Raw genomic sequence first — 21,112 nt, forward strand, 5'->3', positions numbered from 1 at the left:
CTTAAGTCTGGAACCCATGGACATCACCAAACGCTGGGTTTCCTCCTTCTTAATGCTTTGCCAGGCCTTTACAGCCGCAGCCTTCAGGTCTTGCTTGTTTGTGGGTCTTTCCGTCTTAAGTCTGGATTTGAGCAAGTGAAATGCATGCTCAATTGGGTTAAGATCTGGTGATTGACTTGGCCATTGCAGAAGGTTCCACTTTTTTGCACTCATGAACTCCTGGGTAGCTTTGGCTGTATGCTTGGGGTCATTGTCCATCTGTACTATGAAGCGCGGTCCGATCAACTTTGCGGCATTTGGCTGAATCTGGGCTGAACGTATATCCCTGTACACTTCAGAATTCATCCGGCTACTCTTGTCTGCTGTTATGTCATCAATAAACACAAGTGACCCAGTGCCATTGAAAGCCATGCATGCCCATGCCATCACGTTGCCTCCACCATGTTTTACAGAGGATGTGGTGTGCCTTGGATCATGTGCCGTTCCCTTTCTTCTCCGAACTTTTTTCTTCCCATCATTCTGGTACAGGTTGATCTTTGTCTCATCTGTCCATAGAATACTTTTCCAGAACTGAGCTGGCTTCATGAGGTGTTTTTCAGCAAATTTAACTCTGGCCTGTCTATTTTTGGAATTGATGAATGGTTTGCATCTAGATGTGAACCCTTTGTATTTACTTTCATGGAGTCTTCTCTTTACTGTTGACTTAGAGACAGATACACCTACTTCACTGAGAGTGTTCTGGACTTCAGTTGATGTTGTGAACGGGTTCTTCTTCACCAAAGAAAGTATGCGGCGATCATCCACCACTGTTGTCATCCGTGGACGCCCAGACCTTTTTGAGTTCCCAAGCTCACCAGTCAATTCCTTTTTTCTCAGAATGTACCCGACTGTTGATTTTGCTACTCCAAGCATGTCTATCTCTCTGATGGATTTTTTCTTTTTTCTTTGTCGCTCCATTGGGAGACCCAGACAATTGGGGTGTATAGCTACTGCCTCCGGAGGCCACACAAAGCACTACACTTAAAAGTGTAAGGCCCCTCCCCTTCTGCCTATACACCCCCCGTGGGATCACGGGCTCCTCAGTTTTCATGCTTTGTGCGAAGGAGGTCAGACATCCACGCATAGCTCCACTGTTTAGTCAGCAGCAGCTGCTGACTATGTCGGATGGAAGAAAAGAGGGCCCATACTAGGGCCCCCAGCATGCTCCCTTCTCACCCCACTTTTGTCGGCGGTGTTTGTTAAGGTTGAGGTACCCATTGCGGGTACGGAGGCTGGAGCCCACATGCTGCATCCTTCCCCATCCCCCTTAGGGCTCTGGGTGAAGTGGGATTTTACCGGTCTCCAGGCACTGAGACCGTGCTCCATCCACAGCCCCTGGAAAATCTGCTGGATATGGAGCTGAGTATCGTCAGGGACAGGACCCTGCTACATCAAGGTACTCTGTGTCCCCATACAGACGCAGACACACTGCAGCATTGCTGAGTGTGTTAGTGCGCCGGGGACAACAGCGCGCGCGCTGGTGCCACTACTCACTACAGCTCTGCTGAGTGAGTCTATGTATTGCGAACTGCCGCGCCGGCCGCTGCTGTTAGTTTAAAAAATGCTGCGGCGCGGCTGGGACTTGTGGTGCGCCGGGGACTTCCGCGCTGGCCGTGCATGTATGACGGCCGCGCTTATTAATAGAGTCCCCGGCTTTTGCGGCCTAGTTTCGTTTCGTTCCCGCCCCCAGGCCTGCCAGTCAGGGGAAGGGCGGGACGCTGTACAGAATGTCAGCGCAGAGGGCTGGAGTCTATTTACATACTCCAGCCCTCACACTGGGCACAGTGGGACGCCAGTTTCCCGCACTTTGTCTGCGGCACGCCCACGGTCCGCCCCTCTTCACAGAACGCCGGCAGCCATTCCTGTGTGCAGTCTGAGCTGGAGAGGGGAGACAGGTTCTGGGAGACCCAGACACGGGATTCTGGCGACCACACACCCGCGTTTGAGCGGGCGGTAAGCGGCACCTCTGGTGCTGTCCCCACTTAGTGCTGAAGTGTACATTTGTATTTTTATGCTTGCATGCTATACGTTGCACTGTACGGTCGCTAGTGATTCTTGGCTATATACCCTCCTATATTGCTCAGAGGAGACAACAGCATGTCATCCGCAAAAAGCAAGGGTGCCAAGGCACAGGCTTTCTATGCTGCTTGCACCGCATGTGAGGCTACTCTACCTGCAGGTTCCACTGACCCCCACTGTGTGCAGTGCTCGGCCCCTGTGGCAACTGCTCGGCCGGGGCCTCTGCTAGAGGTGACCCAGGGAGAACCACCTGTGAATACTGTCCAGGTGACGGGGACAGAGTTTGCAGTCTTTGCTGATAGATTGTCTGTGACTATGACTAAAATTCTAGAAACTTTGCAGTCTAGACCAGTAACTCAGACCAGGGGCACTGTTGACTCATTGCTCCCTGGTCCCCCTCAATTGGAACAGCTCCGCGCTCCGGGGGTGTCCCATGCATCCCAGGGTGAAGGCTCTGACACGGACGACAGTCCCAGACAGCCTAAGCGAGCTCGCTATGAGCGGCCCTCGACTTCATCACACTGGTCAGGGTCCCAGCAGGAGGACTCTCTGTGTGATGAGGCGGAGGTAGCTGATCAGGATTCTGATCCTGAGACCGCTCTCAATTTGGATACGCCTGATGGTGACGCCATAGTGAATGATCTTATAGCGTCCATCAATAGAATGTTGGATATTTCTCCCCCAGCTCCTCCGGTGGAGGAGTCAGCTTCACAGCAGGAGAAATTCCATTTCAGGTATCCCAAGCGTAAATTAAGTACTTTTCTGGACCATTCTGACTTTAAAGAGGCAGTCCAGAAACACCACGCTTACCCAGATAAGAGTTTCTCCAAACGGATTAAGGATACACGTTATCCCTTTCCCCCTGACGTGGTCAAAGGCTGGACCCAGTGTCCCAAGGTGGATCCCCCTATCTCCAGGCTTGCGGCTAGATCCATAGTTGCAGTGGAGGATGGGGCTGCACTTAAAGATGCCACTGACAGACAGATGGAGCTCTGGTTGAAATCCATCTATGAAGCTATCGGCGCGTCGTTTGCTCCAGCATTCGCAGCCGTATGGGCACTCCAGGCTATTTCAGCTGGTCTTACACAGATTGACACGGTCACACGTACATCTGTTCCGCAGGTGGCATCCTTAACCTCTCAAATGTCTGCATTTGCGTCTTACGCGATTAATGCTGTCCTGGACTCTACGAGCCGTACGGCAGTGGCGTCAGCCAACTCCGTGGTTCTACGCAGAGCCTTATGGTTAAGGGAATGGAAGGCAGATTCTGCGTCCAAGAAGTGCTTAACCAGTCTGCCATTTTCTGGTGATCGACTGTTTGGTGAGCGTTTGGATGAAATCATTAAGCAGTCCAAGGGTAAGGATTCATCCTTACCTCAGCCCAGACAAACCAAACCCCAACAGAGGAGGGGACAGTCGGGGTTTCGGTCCTTTCGAGGCTCGGGCAGGTCCCAATTCTCCTCGTCCAAAAGGACTCAAAAGGATCAGAGGAGCTCAGATTCTTGGCGGGCTCAGTCACGCCCAAAAAAGACAGCCGGAAGACCCGCTACCAAGGCGGCTTCCTCATGACTTTCGGCCTCCTCTCTCCGCATCCTCGGTCGGTGGCAGGCTCTCCCGCTTTGGCGACGTTTGGCTGCCACAGGTCCAAGACCGTTGGGTGAGAGACATTCTGTCCCACGGGTACAGGATAGAGTTCAGTTCTCGTCCTCCAACTCGATTCTTCAGAACGTCTCCGCCTCCCGACCGAGCCGATGCTCTTCTGCAAGCGGTGTGCACTCTAAAGGCAGAAGGAGTGGTGATCCCGGTTCCTCTTCAGGAGCAAGGTCACGGTTTTTACTCCAATTTGTTTGTGGTACCAAAAAAGGACGGATCTTTCCGTCCCGTTCTGGACCTAAAACTTCTCAACAAGTACGTGAAAACCAGACGATTCCGGATGGAATCCCTCCGCTCCGTCATCGCCGCAATGTCTCAAGGAGATTTCCTAGCATCAATAGACATCAAGGATGCTTATCTCCACGTGCCGATTGCTCCAGAGCATCAGCGTTTTCTACGCTTCGTGATAGGAGACGAACACCTTCAGTTCGTAGCTCTGCCTTTCGGTCTGGCGACAGCCCCACGGGCCTTCACCAAGGTCATGGCAGCAGTAGTAGCAGTCCTGCACTCTCAGGGACACTCTGTGATCCCTTACTTAGACGATCTGCTTGTCAAGGCTCCCTCTCAAGAGGCATGCCAACACAGCCTGAACGTTGCGCTGGAGACTCTCCAGAGTTTCGGGTGGGTCATCAACTTTTCCAAGTCAAATCTGACCCCGACCCAATCGCTAACGTATCTTGGCATGGAGTTTCATACTCTCTCAGCGATAGTGAAGCTTCCACTGGACAAACAGAGTTCACTACAGACGGGTGCGATCTCTCCTTCAAGACCAGTTACACCCCTTGAGACGCCTCATGCACTTCCTAGGGAAGATGGTAGCAGCAATGGAGGCAGTCCCTTTCGCGCAGTTTCATCTGCGTCCACTACAATGGGACATTCTCCGCCAATGGGACGGGAAGTCGACGTCCCTCGACAGGAACGTCTCCCTTTCTCAGGCGGCCAAGGAATCTCTTCAGTGGTGGCTTCTTCCCACCTCTTTGTCAAAGGGAAAGTCCTTCCTACCCCCATCCTGGGCGGTGGTCACGACGGACGCGAGTCTGTCAGGGTGGGGAGCGGTTTTTCTCCACCACAGGGCTCAGGGTACGTGGACTCAGCAAGAGTCCACCCTTCAGATCAATGTTCTGGAAATCAGAGCAGTGTATCTTGCCCTACAAGCCTTCCAGCAGTGGCTGGAAGGCAAGCAGATCCGAATTCAGTCGGACAACTCCACAGCGGTGGCATACATCAACCACCAAGGAGGAACACGCAGTCGGCAAGCCTTCCAGGAAGTCCGGCGGATTCTGACGTGGGTGGAAGACACGGCATCCACCATATCCGCAGTTCACATCCCAGGCGTGGACAACTGGGAAGCAGATTTTCTCAGTCGCCAGGGTATGGACGCAGGGGAATGTTCTCTTCACCCGGACGTGTTTCAGGAGATCTGTCGCCGCTGGGGGATGCCGGACGTCGACCTAATGGCGTCCCGGCACAACAACAAGGTCCCAGCTTTCATGGCGCGGTCTCACGATCACCGAGCTCTGGCGGCGGACGCCTTAGTTCAAGATTGGTCGCAGTTCCGGCTACCTTATGTGTTCCCTCCTCTAGCACTGTTGCCCAGAGTGCTGCGCAAGATCAGGTCCGACTGCCGCCGCGCCATCCTCGTCGCTCCAGACTGGCCGAGGAGGTCGTGGTACCCGGATCTGTGGCACCTCACGGTAGGCCAACCGTGGGCGCTACCAGACCAACCAGACTTGCTGTCTCAAGGGCCGTTTTTCCATCGGAATTCTGCGGCCCTGAACCTGACTGTGTGGCCATTGAGTCCTGGATCCTAGCGTATTCAGGGTTATCTCAAGAGGTTATTGCCACCATGAGACAGGCTAGAAAACCAACCTCCGCCAATATCTACCACAGGACGTGGAAGATATTCTTATCTTGGTGCTCTGATCAGGGATTTCCTCCCTGGCCATTTGCATTGCCTACTTTTCTTTCCTTCCTACAATCCGGTTTGGAAAAAGGTTTGTCGCTAGGCTCCCTTAAAGGACAGGTCTCAGCGCTATCTGTATTTTTTCAGAAGCGCCTAGCACGACTTCCTCAGGTACGCAGGTTCCTGCAAGGGGTTTGTCATATCGTCCCTCCTTACAAGCGGCCGTTAGAGCCCTGGGATCTGAACAGGGTTCTAATTGCTCTCCAGAAGCCGCCTTTCGAGCCTATGAGGGATGTTTCCCTTTCTCGCCTTTCACAGAAAGTGACTTTTCTTGTAGCGGTCACCTCTCTTCGGAGAGTGTCCGAGCTAGCAGCGCTGTCATGCAAATCTCCCTTCCTGGTGATTCACCAGGACAAGGTGGTCCTGCGCCCGATTCCGGAGTTTCTCCCTAAGGTGGTATCCCCCTTTCATCTCAATCAGGATATCTCCTTACCTTCTTTGTGTCCTCATCCAGTTCATCAATGTGAAAAGGATTTGCATTTGTTGGATCTAGTGAGAGCACTCAGAATCTACATTTCCCGCACGGCGCCCCTGCGCCGATCGGATGCACTCTTTGTCCTTGTCGCTGGTCAGCGTAAAGGGTCGCAAGCTTCCAAATCCACCTTGGCTCGGTGGATCAAGGAACCAATTTTTGAAGCCTACCGTTCCGCGGGGCTTCCGGTTCACTCAGGGCTGAAGGCCCATTCTACCAGAGCCGTGGGTGCGTCCTGGGCATTACGGCACCAGGCTACGGCTCAGCAGGTGTGCCAGGCGGCTACCTGGTCGAGTCTGCACACTTTTACCAAGCATTATCAGGTGCATACCTACGCTTCGGCGGACGCCAGCCTAGGTAGACAAGTCCTTCAGGCGGCGGTTGCCCACCTGTAGGGAAGGGCTGTTTTACGGTCCGGTCACGAGGGTTATTTTACCCACCCAGGGACTGCTTTTGGACGTCCCAATTGTCTGGGTCTCCCAATGGAGCGACAAAGAAGAAGGGAATTTTGTTTACTTACCGTAAATTCCTTTTCTTCTAGCTCCAATTGGGAGACCCAGCGCCCGCCCTGTTTTCTTAGGGATTTTTGTTTTTTTCGGGTACACATGTTTTTCATGTTGATTGGTTTCAGTTCTCCGATGTTCCTTCGGATTGAATTTGTTTTTAAACCAGTTATTGGCTTTCCTCCTTCTTGCTTTTGCACTAAAACTGAGGAGCCCGTGATCCCACGGGGGGTGTATAGGCAGAAGGGGAGGGGCCTTACACTTTTAAGTGTGGTGCTTTGTGTGGCCTCCGGAGGCAGTAGCTATACACCCCAATTGTCTGGGTCTCCCAATTGGAGCTAGAAGAAAAGGAATTTACGGTAAGTAAACAAAATTCCCTTCTTTTCAGCCTCCGGATGTTCTGCTTCACCTCAATTGAGAGTTCCTTAGACCGCATGTTGTCTGGTCACAGCAACAGCTTCCAAATGCAAAACCACACACCTGTAATCAACCCCAGACCTTTTAACTACTTCATTGATTACAGGTTAACGAGGGAGACGCCTTCAGAGTTAATTGCAGCCCTTAGAGTCCCTTGTCCAATTACTTTTGGTCCCTTGAAAAAGAGGAGGCTATGCATTACAGAGCTATGATTCCTAAACCCTTTCTCTGATTTGGATGTGAAAACTCTCATATTGCAGCTGGGAGTGTGCACTTTCAGCCCATATTATATATATAATTGTATTTCTGAACATGTTTTTGTAAACAGCTAAAATAACAAAACTTGTGTCACTGTCCAAATATTTCTGGACCTAACTGTACCCTCGTTCACCACTTTAATAAGCCCGAAAAAGCCCTCCATGTCCGGCGTAATCCAGGATGGTCCAGCGTCGCTTCCAGCTCTGCTGCATGGAGGTGACCGGAGGTGCAGAAGACACAGCCGCTCCATTCAGCGCAGTCCGTCACTATGGAGAATAACGCAGTCCGGTAACGCACTGCGCTATTCTCCATAGACTTGTATGGACGACGCACTGTAACGCAAGTGTCAGCGTTGCATCCGCTGGACAACGCAGTGTCGTTATTTTGACGCTACGCCGGGCGGGAGGAACGCAGCATGTAACGTTTTTTTGAGCAGCGCAATCCATAGGATTTCACTGCGCATGCTCTCTCTGGCTCCTTGCACCCGTAACAAAGGTAAATATCGGGTAACAAAGCAAAGTGCTTTGCCGATATTTACCCTCGCTACATGTGCAGGGAGCCCGACACTTCCCCGCTTGGCTCCGCCCCCTCCCGCACTCCACTCCGCATGTATGTACACACACACACACACACACACCTGTCCTCAGCGTCATGGCCCGCTCTGCTCCACCCACTCCGCACTCCGCCCCCTGCACACAATCTCGGTGGCCGAACGATCAGCTGATCGACCGGCCGCCGGCATGTGAGAGCGCTCAGCTGAGTGCCCGGCCGCCGGCATGTGAGAGCGCTCAGCTGAGTGCCCGGCCGCCGGCATGTGAGAGCGCTCAGCTGAGCGCCCGGCCGCCGGCTATTGAGAGCGATCAGCTGATCGTTCACAATAGTCTGCTGCCGGTAAAACTGTAAAGAAGAAAAAAATAAATTAAAAAAAAGCTTTCCATTGTTTTGTACGATCCGTTGCATCCGTTGTGCCACTATATGCAACGCATCCTTTGCATCCGTCACACAACACAATGCAACGGATGCCGTTCAACGCAAGTGTGAAACTAGCCTTACCTCCGGTGGCGTCTGAGCGGAAAGTACCAAAACCTAAAGCTAGAGATTCCTGCAGATGGTTACAATGTTGCTAGCGGCAAGATCAGAGCAACCAGCGGCTTCTAAGAAGGCCTCAAGTAAATACTTCCCAGCGTGGGCTATTTGGTCCCCAAGATCGGCAAGCTTGTTGTACAAGGCCCCGGATAGGACATCTTGACAAAGAAGCTTTCAGCAGGTGAAGACTTAGCTACCTACATGGAAGCGAATGCTGGGCAAAAGGAGGCACCTGCATCCTCAAAAGCAGACTTGGAAATGGCTTTCATGTGTCCATTGGTAGGACCCAGGGCGGGAGGTCCTGTCTAGCAGAGAGAAGATGGTATTGGCAGACAGTCAGGAGAGGAAATGGGGAGATACATTTGTTGAGTAGGTCGGGTCCGAAAGGATATAAAATATCTTGACACTTCCTACTCAGGAAATACTTTTCTGGTTGCTTAGAGCAGAGCTGGGCAAAGTGTGGCCAGTGAATGACATCCAGCCCTCATGCTGATCCAGTCTGGTCCGCGGATCGAGACAACCGAAGAGCTGAAAATAGTGGACTGCACCATGCCATTTTCCGCCGCTGCTGTCCGCCCGATTTACTGCTATCTACAGCCACGGAATGCAGGCAGTGACGAACACCTTGGTAGAGGAGGGACCGCTGGGTTTGTCTTCCACCAACCGGCGTGAGGCACAGTAGACTCGCATACACCTTATCTTATCATGTGTCCTGTTCGGAGTGTCAGTGCACCAGAGGCAGGAGCAGAGCGGCAGGGGAATGGGAGCAAGGGGAGTGTGTGGTGTGGTGGGCTCATAAAGTATATAGGAGGCTATGTGGGGGGGCTCATAAAATATATAGGAGGCTATGTTGGGGGGGTCTCAAAGTGTACAAGAGGCTATGTTTGGGCTCATGCAGTATTTAGGAAGCTATGTGAAGCTCAATGTATATAGGAGGTTACGCGTCACTCATGATATATTTATTTGCGCTGGCTCATACTGTATTTAAGAGACTAGGGCTCAAAACTATATGTAGTCGGCACACACTGTATATAGAGGGACCGTGTGGGAGCTTACACCATAGAACGGTTGTGTGGTGGCTTACATTGTATATAGAAAGCTATGTGGGGGCTCACATTGTATATAGGGGGCTATGTTGGTGCTCATACTAAAATATATATATATATATATATATATATATATATATATATATATATAATATATTAGTACAGACCAAACGTTTGGACACACCTAGGTGCTAGGAAACCACTGCTGAGGACAGGCAACAAGCAGAAGAGACTTGTTTGGGCTGAAAAACACAAGGAATGGACATTAGACCAGTGGAAATCTGTGCTTTGGTCTGATGAGTCCAAATTTGAGATCTTTGGATCCAACCACCGTGTCTTTGTAGAAAAGGTGAACGGATGGACTCTACATGCCTGGTTCCCACCGTCAAGCATGGAGGAGGTGTGATGGTGTGGGGGTGCTTTGCTGTTGTCCTGTCTTAATTATATGTACCAAATGTCCAACTGGGGATCTGTATGTAGGGGAGACAGGACAACAGCTCAGGACAAGGATGAATTCTCACCGCCACACAATTAGAGAAAAAAGGATGGATCTACCTGTGGCCAAACATTTTTGTAACTCAGACCACAGCATCATGGACATGAAATTGCTGGTATTGAAAGGAAATTTCAAGTCCCAGAGAGATAGGAGACTATGGGAGTACAAACTTATGGTGACCTTTGACACATTCAGAGAAGGAGTGAATGTGTCTCATGGATTCATGTCCTTTTACATCAGTTAAAAGATGTGCTCCCCAGACCATCCGGGGGCATCACAGCCCTGGACCAGACCCCAATCAGAGGACAATAAAACTTTCACACTGAACTGCAGCAAAATTTATGGCCACAACAGTTTGCCCCCCCCCCTGCCATAGAGCTAGTTCTGTTTTATATAACTTGGTTGGTTTTTTTTGGTTTTTTCTTTACTGCCCCATTCTATGTCCTGTTGTGTATAAATATGTGACTCTTCAGATTTTGTGTTATACCATGCCTGATGAAGAGACCTGAGTAGTCTGGAAAGCTTGCTATTATTACCATCTTTTCAGTTAGCCATTAAAAGGTATCAACCACTGAGGACTTCAGTTCTTTTAAACAAAATTTTTTTATCTCTACTGGCTAACACGGTACAAAGATATATTTTACTTGTATTCCACATGTGGTAATTCATAGTTTTGATGCCTTCAATGTGAATCTACAACTTTCAGAGTCATGAAAATAAAGAAAACTCTTTGAGGAGTGTCCAAACATTTGGTCTGTACTATGTATGTATGTATGTATGTGTGTGTGTGTGTGTGTGTGTGTGTATATATATAATATTGGGGCTCATATGGCTTCTAGAGTGCTGTGTTGGCTCATGTTCAATATTAGGTGATACAATTGATATTTGTTTTAGTGTACATTAATATTTCATAGAACTAATTTCAGTCTATTGATTTGGCCCTCTACACCAGTCACTGTCTCATGTGGCCCCTCTGGAAAATTAAGTGCCCACCCCTGACTTTGAGAGTATTCTATCAAACTCCTTGTGATTGGAAAACATTCGAGGAGGGCGTTTGACCTTTTTGAAGGAGACAAAGCGCCCTGGAGGTGGAGGCTCATCTTCCTTGACCTTGAGAGTGTGATTAACAGCAGAGATAAGGCTGTCGACCATGTCCTGAAGTTTGGAGGTGTGATCGGAGTCTGACTCTGAACTTTGGGTAACCTGGGTATCAGAAGAGGAATGAGCTACCTAGGCCAACTTGGAAGATATGGTAGACAAGTAACTGGAGTGTGCTCACTTCTTGGACCTCGTGGAGGAGCTGCCATGCTGAGACAAGAATTTAGGTGCATGCAATTCGTCCTGGAGAACGTTTAGCGCACCGATGGTGGCTCACTGGATATGCAGGTATTCCAGGACATATACTAAGGACTGGACACCTTAGTTAGGTCCGTTACTGATTGTGATAGAGCAGCGGCCCACTCAGGGGGAGGAAGTCCGCTCTCATCCCAGGCACAGGGGAAATCCTGTGATGACTGCATTGAGGGGGTTCAGTAGTGAGGGTAGAATGGCAAAACCTGATCTGTGGGCAATGTCTTCTTGCAGGAAGAGCAAACGTAGTGAAGAATAGTGATAGGGCGGGAGCAAGACTCCATGAAGTTATGCATAAAGCGATAGCTTGAGGCCGGATGGCTGCTGAGGAATGCTGTGACTGATCAACAGGAAGAAAAATGTCTGGACAGAGGCTACCCAGTCCTAAGAAGACATTTTGTGCAGGCAAGCCGTGGATCATTGTGGAGCCACAGAAGGAACTGCTATGACCGCGATATTGGTTGATAAAATGGCGCTGGAGAGAGAAGGGGCTGGGGTTAAGAAGGGCGTGCTCAAAGCCTGTGCTGAAGAAGCCAACAAGGGGCACTACCATAGGAGGGAAAAGGTGCATTGGTGGGTGTACCCTGCTGAGGGGGAGCTATGCAAAAAAAATGTCAGTGTCCTAGCATCAGCAGCATTCATCCATGGTTACCTGGATTCCCCAGTGAAGTGATAGAGAAAAGATGATTGACAGAGTTTCTTGAATTAGTCTGCAAGCAAGAAGAGCTGTCAGTCACTCTTTGTGGGCAGTGAACCATGACAAAGGTTGTATCTGGCAGCATTTACACCACATTTTACTCCCATAGAAGTGAATGAAACAGAATCACTCATGCACAGCCAGCTCTCCATTCCTTGCGCTCTGTCCTAAAGATAAAGGGTCATCACACCCTTGAAGCATTCATGGAATAACCACAGGATTTGCCATAGATGTCTGAAATGAGAATTGCCCGTTAAGCTGGAGCAGGCAGCCAGCCACTCTGCAAACTGGGACGGAAGGAGACTCACTCCATCTATGAGTCCAAAGCAGAGGGAGCTGGGGTCAGGCGTGAAATCCAACACTCAGCTTTAATAACTAAAGTATATTGCTAGTTAAAGTTTGAAACACATCTAAATTTACTTAATTTGACAAATTACCTATTTTTATGCAGTAACTAAGAGAAATAATATATTACTGTGTGACTGTAGTCCTGCGTTAACAGAATATAAAAATAATTGATTGGGTGAGAAGTGTGGAAATATACAATTTTGTCTGGGATTTATCTGCATATTTTGTTGTGTTCTGCAGGAGTAACAGTCAGTCAATTAGATGAAGAGATGTTTTCTGTTTTCGCGCCGACTCCCAGTGCCATGCAGGAGGCCAGGGAGTTCATCACTGACATCTGCAAAGATGATGTAAGCATTCCCTTCTGTTCTGTAACCTGCGATCATGATCTAATTCATACCTTCATTCTGCTAAGGAATTATCTGTTTTTTTACAGCAAGATTTTCATCTGGAATTTGGTGCCATATATACAGCCACTATAACAGAAATAAGGTGAGGTGGAGCAGAGCTCTTGTGGTTGTATATGCAGCATAACGGCAACGTGAGGGTGTTCACTTGAATAGGCTAAACTACAGTGCAAGGCAGAGCTGGACTTTGCACCCCTGTGTACAGCAGTAATGGGGCCACAGCAACCTACGAATTATATATTAATTGCCTAGACTAGCGATGAGCTAGATAAGGTAAAATTCAAATTTTCCTGTTGGCGCAGCCTTTCCTAAGAAATTCTATTCCCGTAGAAGTTACTCTGTTAATTTAGCATCCTTTACTATGCTCTGGAGATACTCCAGAGTGTAGTAAATATATATATCTCTAACAATCTTTATATTTGCCTCTCTGATCAACCCCCCTCCCCCTTTCTCCCCCCCCCCCCCAAACTCTTCATTGCCACTCGTCTAGTCATCGTCACATCTTGGTATCTGCTTCAGCATTGCAGAATTTCCGGGGCCTTGGTTGCTAGGCTCAGACTTCTAGGTTTGCAACGCCCGGAGTTTTGTGCGCATGCACCCGCAAAAGTAGTGTGCCATAACATCATAGGCCGCATCCTTAATGGTTGCATGCACAGAACCCTCCTTGGCCTACCAATCTTAGATGCCTCGGCCTAGTGATCAAGGGTCTGGGGATGTAAGCGCTGCCGCTGCCATTCTTACATGGTCTGGACTGGCGGCGGTGAGTAACAGATTTTTTTTTTTTTTATATATATAACATTTTGATCGCGTTCTATGGTTTTAAAAAGTGGCGACCAAAGACACCAATTTGCGGAATCCGTACAGAAGCAAATGAAAAATATGCTTTTTGGCAAATGCTAATTTTGTAAATACAAATCCATTTGAATGTATTCGCTCATCTCTAGTCTAGACTGTCAATTGATGGCTTGTTTTCACTGAAAATATGAATGAAGGTGTTTCCACAGAAAAGCTTAGGAGGCCATAGTGCTAAAACACTGCCGTTCTCCCCTATGCTCAGGATTAGTTGGGATCCCACAGTTTAGATTCCTACAGATCAGAAAGTTATTCTATCATAAGATCCAATGATGGGAAGATGTTAACTTAAGTAAGAAGTGTCTTCTGCACTGCTCTCCTTTCCACACCAAGTTCAAAGCACCACTCCAATATTCCAATATTTTTGTTTCAGCGCTGGAGTGGTGCTTTAAATTTAAGTCCACTGCCACCTTTCTTATACTCACCCTCCATCATCCTCACCTGTTTTCAGCATCTCTCCTGTCGGTCTTATGCAGCCTGTAACCTGCTGGCAGGTCCAGTATTTCATGGAGCGAACGGGAGGTTACAAGTCTAGGAGAGCCTTGTTCTGGCTCTCATAGATTTGTATTGAGAGCTTTTGACTTAACTTCTGGCCAGTCAGAAGTTGGGGTCACAAGATGGAGCCCTTGGATTGGAGCGGAACCCAAAAAATATGAACACGCCAGAAGCCAGGTATAAGACCTGGAGCAGGGAACTTAATTTAAATCAGCACTCCAGTGCTGGGTAAAAAATAACCTGCTGGAGGGGTGCTTTAATATTACTATATAATATCTGCATTACCTATATGATTTCTAATCTGTTACAAGCATACATTTTGTTCTTTATCACTTCTTTACACTATATGCAGTAATATTTTTCTCTACATGCAGTCATATGTCCTAATGTTGCTTCTTTTTTTTCTTTTTAGGGATATTGGTGTGATGGTCAAGCTGTACCCAAATATGACTCCAGTGTTGCTTCATAACTCACAACTTGATAACCGAAAAGTAAATATTTTTTAAATGAGAAAAAAAAATATTACTTTTACATAATAGCTTGTACAGTATACCTTTAGATTAATAGGACAGACACTGCAAGAAGGTAAAATTATCAAAGTATTGGATGTTTTGTTAATGCAGTCCCTGAAATCTGATTTTCTTTATTGCTTCATTGGAGGCACAGGAGATGTTTAATGATTTTCCTTTTCAAATGTTCAAATACTTTCGGTGACAGGGTGTAATTGTTCATCCTGCTCTTCCACCTAGAGACAGGCAGCACTGTGTGGTGTTGCGTCACAGCTGGTCTCTCCCTTGTCTGTCTGTCTGGACCCTATTCCCCCCAACTCATCAGGAGTGTTAATGGCATCCGCACAGTTCCTCCTCTGCCCCAAGCCATAGTGGGGGGCGGCTCTAAAAAAAAACCAAATCCCACAGGTCTCTAAGGCGCTGCACTCCCCTTGCCTTTTTTTGGCACCTCCACTCGTCTTTTCCGGCCCAGCTCTGCCGGACGGAGCCTCACTCAAGCATCTGTCAGATAGAAACAAGGAGTCTCTAGCCAAGTCTGCTTTCAAGGCCTCCGGCTCAACTCTGCCTGTCATTTGCTTCTACTTGGGTCTCTAGGATGGTTTCTGCCTGGGCTAAGCTACTTCTACCAGGGTAATCCTGTTAGGTGCCCCCACCTCAAAGGCTGACGGATCTTGCAGATCAGATTGCCCATGCTGGTAAATTCCTTATTACAGCTTCTCTGTATTCTGCTGCTTGCTCACAATTACACCCGGTCACCCAAAGTAGCTGTATCTGAAATACAATGGGAAATTGACCATGGTCTCCTGTGTCCTCCAATGAAGGCTCCAAGAAGAGATTTTATGGTAAGTACTCAAAATCTTCTTATTCCCTTCCCTAGTTAGGATGTGCAATACAGGGTAATATTGTGGTACCGTGTTAGCCAGAAAAATCACTTAAATACTATGTCCCAAGAATGACAAAAGTATTTTAGGAGTGATACCTTTTATAGGCTAACCAGAAAAATTATATTAGCAAGCTTTCAGACCTATAAAGGTATCACTCCTAAAATACTTTTGTCATTCTTGGGACATAGTATTTCAACTAGTTAGGACGTGAAATAATGTCCTGCAAGGGGGTCTGCATGTGTGGAGAGGGCTCAGAACCTGAGCTCCCTCCACACGCAGCAGATACCGGCTATATTATATAGCCGGCATGAGACGTTACCAGACTCGATTAGAGTGGAATCCTAGCTGTGGGTGTTAACAAATGCCACTGTCAATCTCTGATTGCTTCAGGAAGGGCCAATGATACTATCAAGAGGGACCCTTGAGTTACTATAACTGAAGGTCTGCTGAAGACCAAGTCTGCTGTTGTGGCGCCCCTGACCTGGTCAGGCACCACTGAGTACTGCACCCATGCTGGGTGAGTACAAACAGGTAATCCCAAAGGCTTAATAGGGTGTGGACACACAGGCACACTTTATCTAGGTCTCACACATCAGAGGGGCCCCTGGGCAGACTCAGGAGGGGGCGTGGCCTCCACATCTCAGCTAGTGGTGCGGTGGAGAAGCTGGAAGGAGTTGAGCAATGGAAGAGTCAGTCAGAGGAGAGTGGAAGAGGAGGACATGCCAGTCTGAAGTGAGGAAGCAGAGTGTGCAGTCGCTGAAGGAGGACGTGCGCGGGGTCACTAGTCAGACCCTGCATGTGTAGTGGCTGTCGGCGGGGGAGTTCGGTTGCCACACAGTCAGCCTGAAAGACACCTCAGGAAGGAGCGAGGTGATTGAGTACGGGGACTCCTGGTAGACCAGGCCCGCAAGGGGAAATGGGTTCCTAGAGCAGAAATCCACTTAATCGGTCTGCTAAACCTGCTGGTGAGGGTGCTGGATGTGCCTCACCAACCAATACAGAGTCCTCAGCATCAGCAGCAATGAGGGGGCCCATAAGTGAGACAGGGCAAAAAGCCATCTTTACTTGGTCCACGCTGACAGCAAACGGGCCAGAAAGGGGAGAAAAGGCAGATGCGACTTCCCTGGATGATTCCCGCAATACTTCAAGTTAGGGGTCATCCCAAACAAGAAGTGCTAGGAAGGCGAGCTTACAGTCACCTCTACATCAGCCTGAAGGATACCTGGTTCTCTCTGCAGTCTATCTCCGTATTGCCTGGGTTGCCTCATAACTAACCAACTGAACGTGAGTAAAAACCCTGAAAGACATTTCTGGACTGTGTGAGTTCTTCTGCGACCTGTGCTGCTACGCACCTACACCCAAGTCCTGGGGCCAGCCTCACTCTCGGGAGGCCATAACACCAAACTGCAGATACAATCAGCCCCAGACGCTCGTTAAACTGCAGTGGCGGTCGCCCTTCATCCTGACCGCAAAACTGAGAGTGGCGTCACGACTTCTATTAAAGTTAACCCCACATACCTGTTGCCAGAGGTGGATCCCTAATGAGAAGTCCCCGCAGTGTCCCGAAGATGAAGACTGCGGCACCGTGGTGGGCGACTCACTGTCATCTCAGTTCTCATATGAATCTCAGCCTTAGGGCTCATCAGATGTCTGGGTTTTTTGCATATGTGTGTTATATATGTTTTTCACAGATGGCATTATGCCTAGTATAGTCTGAGGCTATTCACATGTCTGTTTTTTGCAAAGTATAATATATTGTGTGTGTGTGTGTGTGTGTGTGTGTGTGTGTGTGTGTGTGTGATAAAGTCATGGCTCTTGGAAGAAAGAGAGAGACAAACTGTGGTGAAGGGGTTAAAGGGTAACCTTTGTTCTAATTTTCATTTTACAAATCAATAGGGTATATGACAAATTTTACATGTGAATTGAGAACGAATGATCAGTTCAGGAGGAGTGAGAAGCTGATTTCTCTAATAAGATAGATATATTATAAAGTTATTTTCATGTGTATTACTTAAAAAAAAAAAATAAATAAATAATAATAATAATAAACCGTAACTCTTTAATGGATACTGATACTATGGTTCGTTATATGTGTAAGCATCCGGTCTTATTCAGTTTAATGACAAAGGTTTATTCGAAATGTTTTTCAGATACAACATCCAAGTGCATTGGGTTTTGAAATTGGTCAAGAGATCCAGGTATTTTACTACAGCTTTTTTTAGGCTTTTAAGATTCCCTATAATAATACTATATCTAAGTAGGTTAGTATTTTACAACATATCAGTGTTTTGGGGGTTTTTTTTAGCCTCCGTACCCTCGACACCTCCAGTATTAGATACCAGGGGTGCTAATCCTCTACTGCATATGCTCGCTCACAAACACTTTGTCCTAGTGACTTTCTAGAAGCGTTTTTTCCCCATATAACAAGAGGGCAGCTATTCTAATTCTATAGCAATGAGCTCCCTAGACAAAAGAATTGTGTTTTCATGAGGTCATTAGGAAGTTAGTTATGACATTTCCTTTAGGTCTTTTTTTTTTCTTTTTGTCTAATCCCAAAGAAAACCTATAAGAAATGAATTTGATTTTTAAACCTGAGAAGCAAGGTGATATTGTGTGAGCGAAGGAGACATTCTCGTGTGTCATTCCACACCACCAGTATTTACAAACTCCTCTAACAAATTCTTTAGAACTTTGCCCGAAACTCCCATTTGGGTTAATATTGGGTAAAAAAATTCTAAGAAAATAAATACTAATAAAAAATGGTTATTTTAGCAATGTACTGTTCCTTAAAGTTTATAGCAATTCCTGAGACATCAACACTTTTGTTTACAGTTTGTTGCATAGGAGACCCAACTACCGCTGAGACAGCAGAGCATGCACAGCGCTTATAAGCTCTTTACTTTTGAGCTTGAAAGCGCTGCTTTTAAACGGGCAGAAACACTGGAGCATACGAATATCTCCTAATAGCGTCCATCTTTAGCATGATGCTTTCAAGTTAGATAGCAGTATTGGTTGGATTCTCAAGTAGAGTAATAATGCTTGGTACTTGGTACCGTGCTTGGTACTCGTAACGAGTAGTTGGATGCCCGGATGGGCGCGACTCGAGTCATTGGGGAACTCAAGCATGTTTCTGGAAAAATGCTCAAGTTCCCCATTGACTTCCATTATACTTGTTTACTCAAGCTGCACCCATCCGTGCTTCCAGCTGCTGGTTACGAGACCTGAGCATGGTAGTGCTCATTCATCACTAGTAATGAGCTGTGAGAATAGTGTTAATATCACAAAAAAAGTTGGCAATTGTAATGGAGAGTAAATTGCGGAAGTGCTTGTAGCACTGTCCGATAATATCCAGCTGTGAACAGGGCATAATCCTTTGTTTTAGCCATGAAGCTGTGTGCCGATATTTATTATATCAAGCTAAATGGTAAGAAGTAAATATAAATCATTGGTCTTTTAGGATTTTCTTCCCTAGAATGTATAACCATAAAAACAATGTTCAGCCACAGAAAATCTACAACACTGTTTTTTTACTCGCAGGTAAAATACTTTGGCCGTGATCCGACGGATGGCAGAATGCGGCTGTCTAGAAAGGTTCTGCAGGCCCCGGCTAGCACAGTGACCAGAACGCTGACTGACAAGAACAGCATTACAATGAGCGGAGACAACTCTACAACGTCACCATAGATGTACCGAGGATATCCACTCGCTCTCCCTGTCTGTATATTCTGTATATAATTTTTTTAAATACCTGATAAAAATGTATTTGATACAATCTCATTAAATTGCCTGTAATTCATTTCTTACACCAGTCCTGCTTTGCAGTGATATTGTTCTCTTTTGTATGAAAGGGATTCCTAGTTGATGATATCGAAAAGAAAAAACAATAGTCATCTTATTATCCTGAAAAAGGCAAAAACCCCATGAAGCAGATGTTAACCCCTTCACCACCTGGCAGTTTTCCCACCCTTACTTCCAAAGCCATAACTTTTATGTTTTTTCCTTCACTATAGCCATATGAGGGCTTGTTTTTTTGCTGGACGAGTTGTACTTTTGAATTACACCATTCATGCTGCCGCATATTGTACTGGAAAACGGGAAAAAAAAATTCATAGAGCAGTGAAATTGCAAAATAAAAGTTTTTATTTTTCTTTATTTACCATGTTCACTATAGGGTAAAACTGATCTGCCGGTATCATTCCCCAGGTCAGTACAAATTTGAAGATTCCAAACATGTATAGTTTGTTGTTTTTATTTACATGGTGTGAAAAAAAAATTCAGTAATATGGCAAAAAAAAAATTGTGCTTTTGTCGCCTTTTTCTGAGACCCAAAAAAAGTATGTGTGCATATGTACAATTATATATTTTATACTAGAAGGTGGCCCGATTCTAACATCTCGGGTAGTCTAGAATGTGTTTGCAGGTTAGCAGATTGAATAATAAGGTAATGAATGGACTGGATGGGTTAGATTTAATTTTGTATTCTTATTGTTTATTGGTTTTAAAATGACAGAAGGAACAGATTTAATAGATGAGTCTGTTTAATGATGTCCATGGCTTGTAATGAAAGAAGGCCATGAACAGTGTAAAGTTAAGTAAAAATATGCTGATGTTGTGAAGTGGCCCAATGATGGTATGTACCCCCATCATGGTGCAGCCACCATCCTGACATGTGCCCCCATCCTGCGGGGTAATGTGTGTGGGGGGGGGGGGGCGCGGGGAGGGTGGAGCCGAGCGTGGCCATGACGCTGGGGACAGGTAACTAGCCAGGGGGGGGGGGTGCGCGTGTGTGCGTGTGTGTGTGTGTGTGTGTGTATGTTCGTTCAGGAGCTTTCACACTTGCGTTCAGCGCAATCCGCCGCTATGGAGAATAGCGCAGTCCGTTAACGCACTGCGCTATTCTTCATAGACTTGTATTGACGACGCACTGTAACGCAAGTGTCTGCGTTGCATCCGCTGGACGACGCTGCGTCGTTAATTTCACACAACGGAGGGAACGCTGCATGTAGCGTTTTTTGGGTCGTTAAAATATCGCACCTTGACAGATTCCGTTAGAATCCGCCAAGGTGTCTAATGATTGTCTAAGGGGACGGATTCCGTTGCAATGCACTAAGCGGCGGAATGCGCTGACTGATCCCGTCACGTTCTACTGCGCACGTAATCCACACCACGGTTTCAGCCGCGCTGTCACCGGAGACTTCACTCAGGTAGTGCCTGCGTGTGTGCGGAGATGATGATGGGTGCCGTAGTACTTGTGTGTTCGGTGATAATGACGAGGGCGGTAGTGCCGGGGTGTGTGCGGGGATGATGATGGGTGCGGTAGTGCCGGGGTGTGTGCGGGGATGATGGGTGCGGTAGTGCCGGGGTGTGTGGGGGGATGATGATGGGTGCGGTAGTGCTGGGGTGTGTGCGGGCATGATGATGGGAGCAGTTGTGCCTGCGTGTGTGCATGGATGATGGGTGCAGTAGTGCCAGGGTGTGTGCGGGCATGATGATGGGAGCGGTAGTGCCTGCGTGTGTGCGGGGACGAAGATGATGGGAGCGGTAGTGCCTGCGTGTGTGCGGGGATGATGGGAGCGGTAGTGCCTGCGTGTGTGCAGGGATGATGGGTGCAGTAGAGCCAG

General features: G+C 47.6%; 1 protein-coding gene across 1 annotated transcript in view; it reads left to right on the forward strand.

Moving 5' to 3' along the window:
• Window positions 1–19,273, forward strand: part of PNPT1 (polyribonucleotide nucleotidyltransferase 1) — a 233,576-nt gene extending 214,303 nt beyond the window's left edge. The window contains exons 24-28 of the mRNA XM_075338095.1: window positions 12,588–12,694; window positions 12,781–12,836; window positions 14,511–14,589; window positions 17,642–17,689; window positions 19,029–19,273. Coding sequence (XP_075194210.1) covers window positions 12,588–12,694; window positions 12,781–12,836; window positions 14,511–14,589; window positions 17,642–17,689; window positions 19,029–19,175 — 437 coding nt within the window. The 3' untranslated portion in view covers window positions 19,176–19,273. The remainder of the gene's footprint in view (window positions 1–12,587; window positions 12,695–12,780; window positions 12,837–14,510; window positions 14,590–17,641; window positions 17,690–19,028) is intronic.
• Window positions 19,274–21,112: the final 1,839 nt, after the last annotated feature.

The sequence above is a fragment of the Anomaloglossus baeobatrachus genome, chromosome 3 (assembly GCF_048569485.1).
Source record: "Anomaloglossus baeobatrachus isolate aAnoBae1 chromosome 3, aAnoBae1.hap1, whole genome shotgun sequence".
In the NCBI taxonomy this organism is placed as follows: domain Eukaryota; kingdom Metazoa; phylum Chordata; class Amphibia; order Anura; family Aromobatidae; genus Anomaloglossus; species Anomaloglossus baeobatrachus.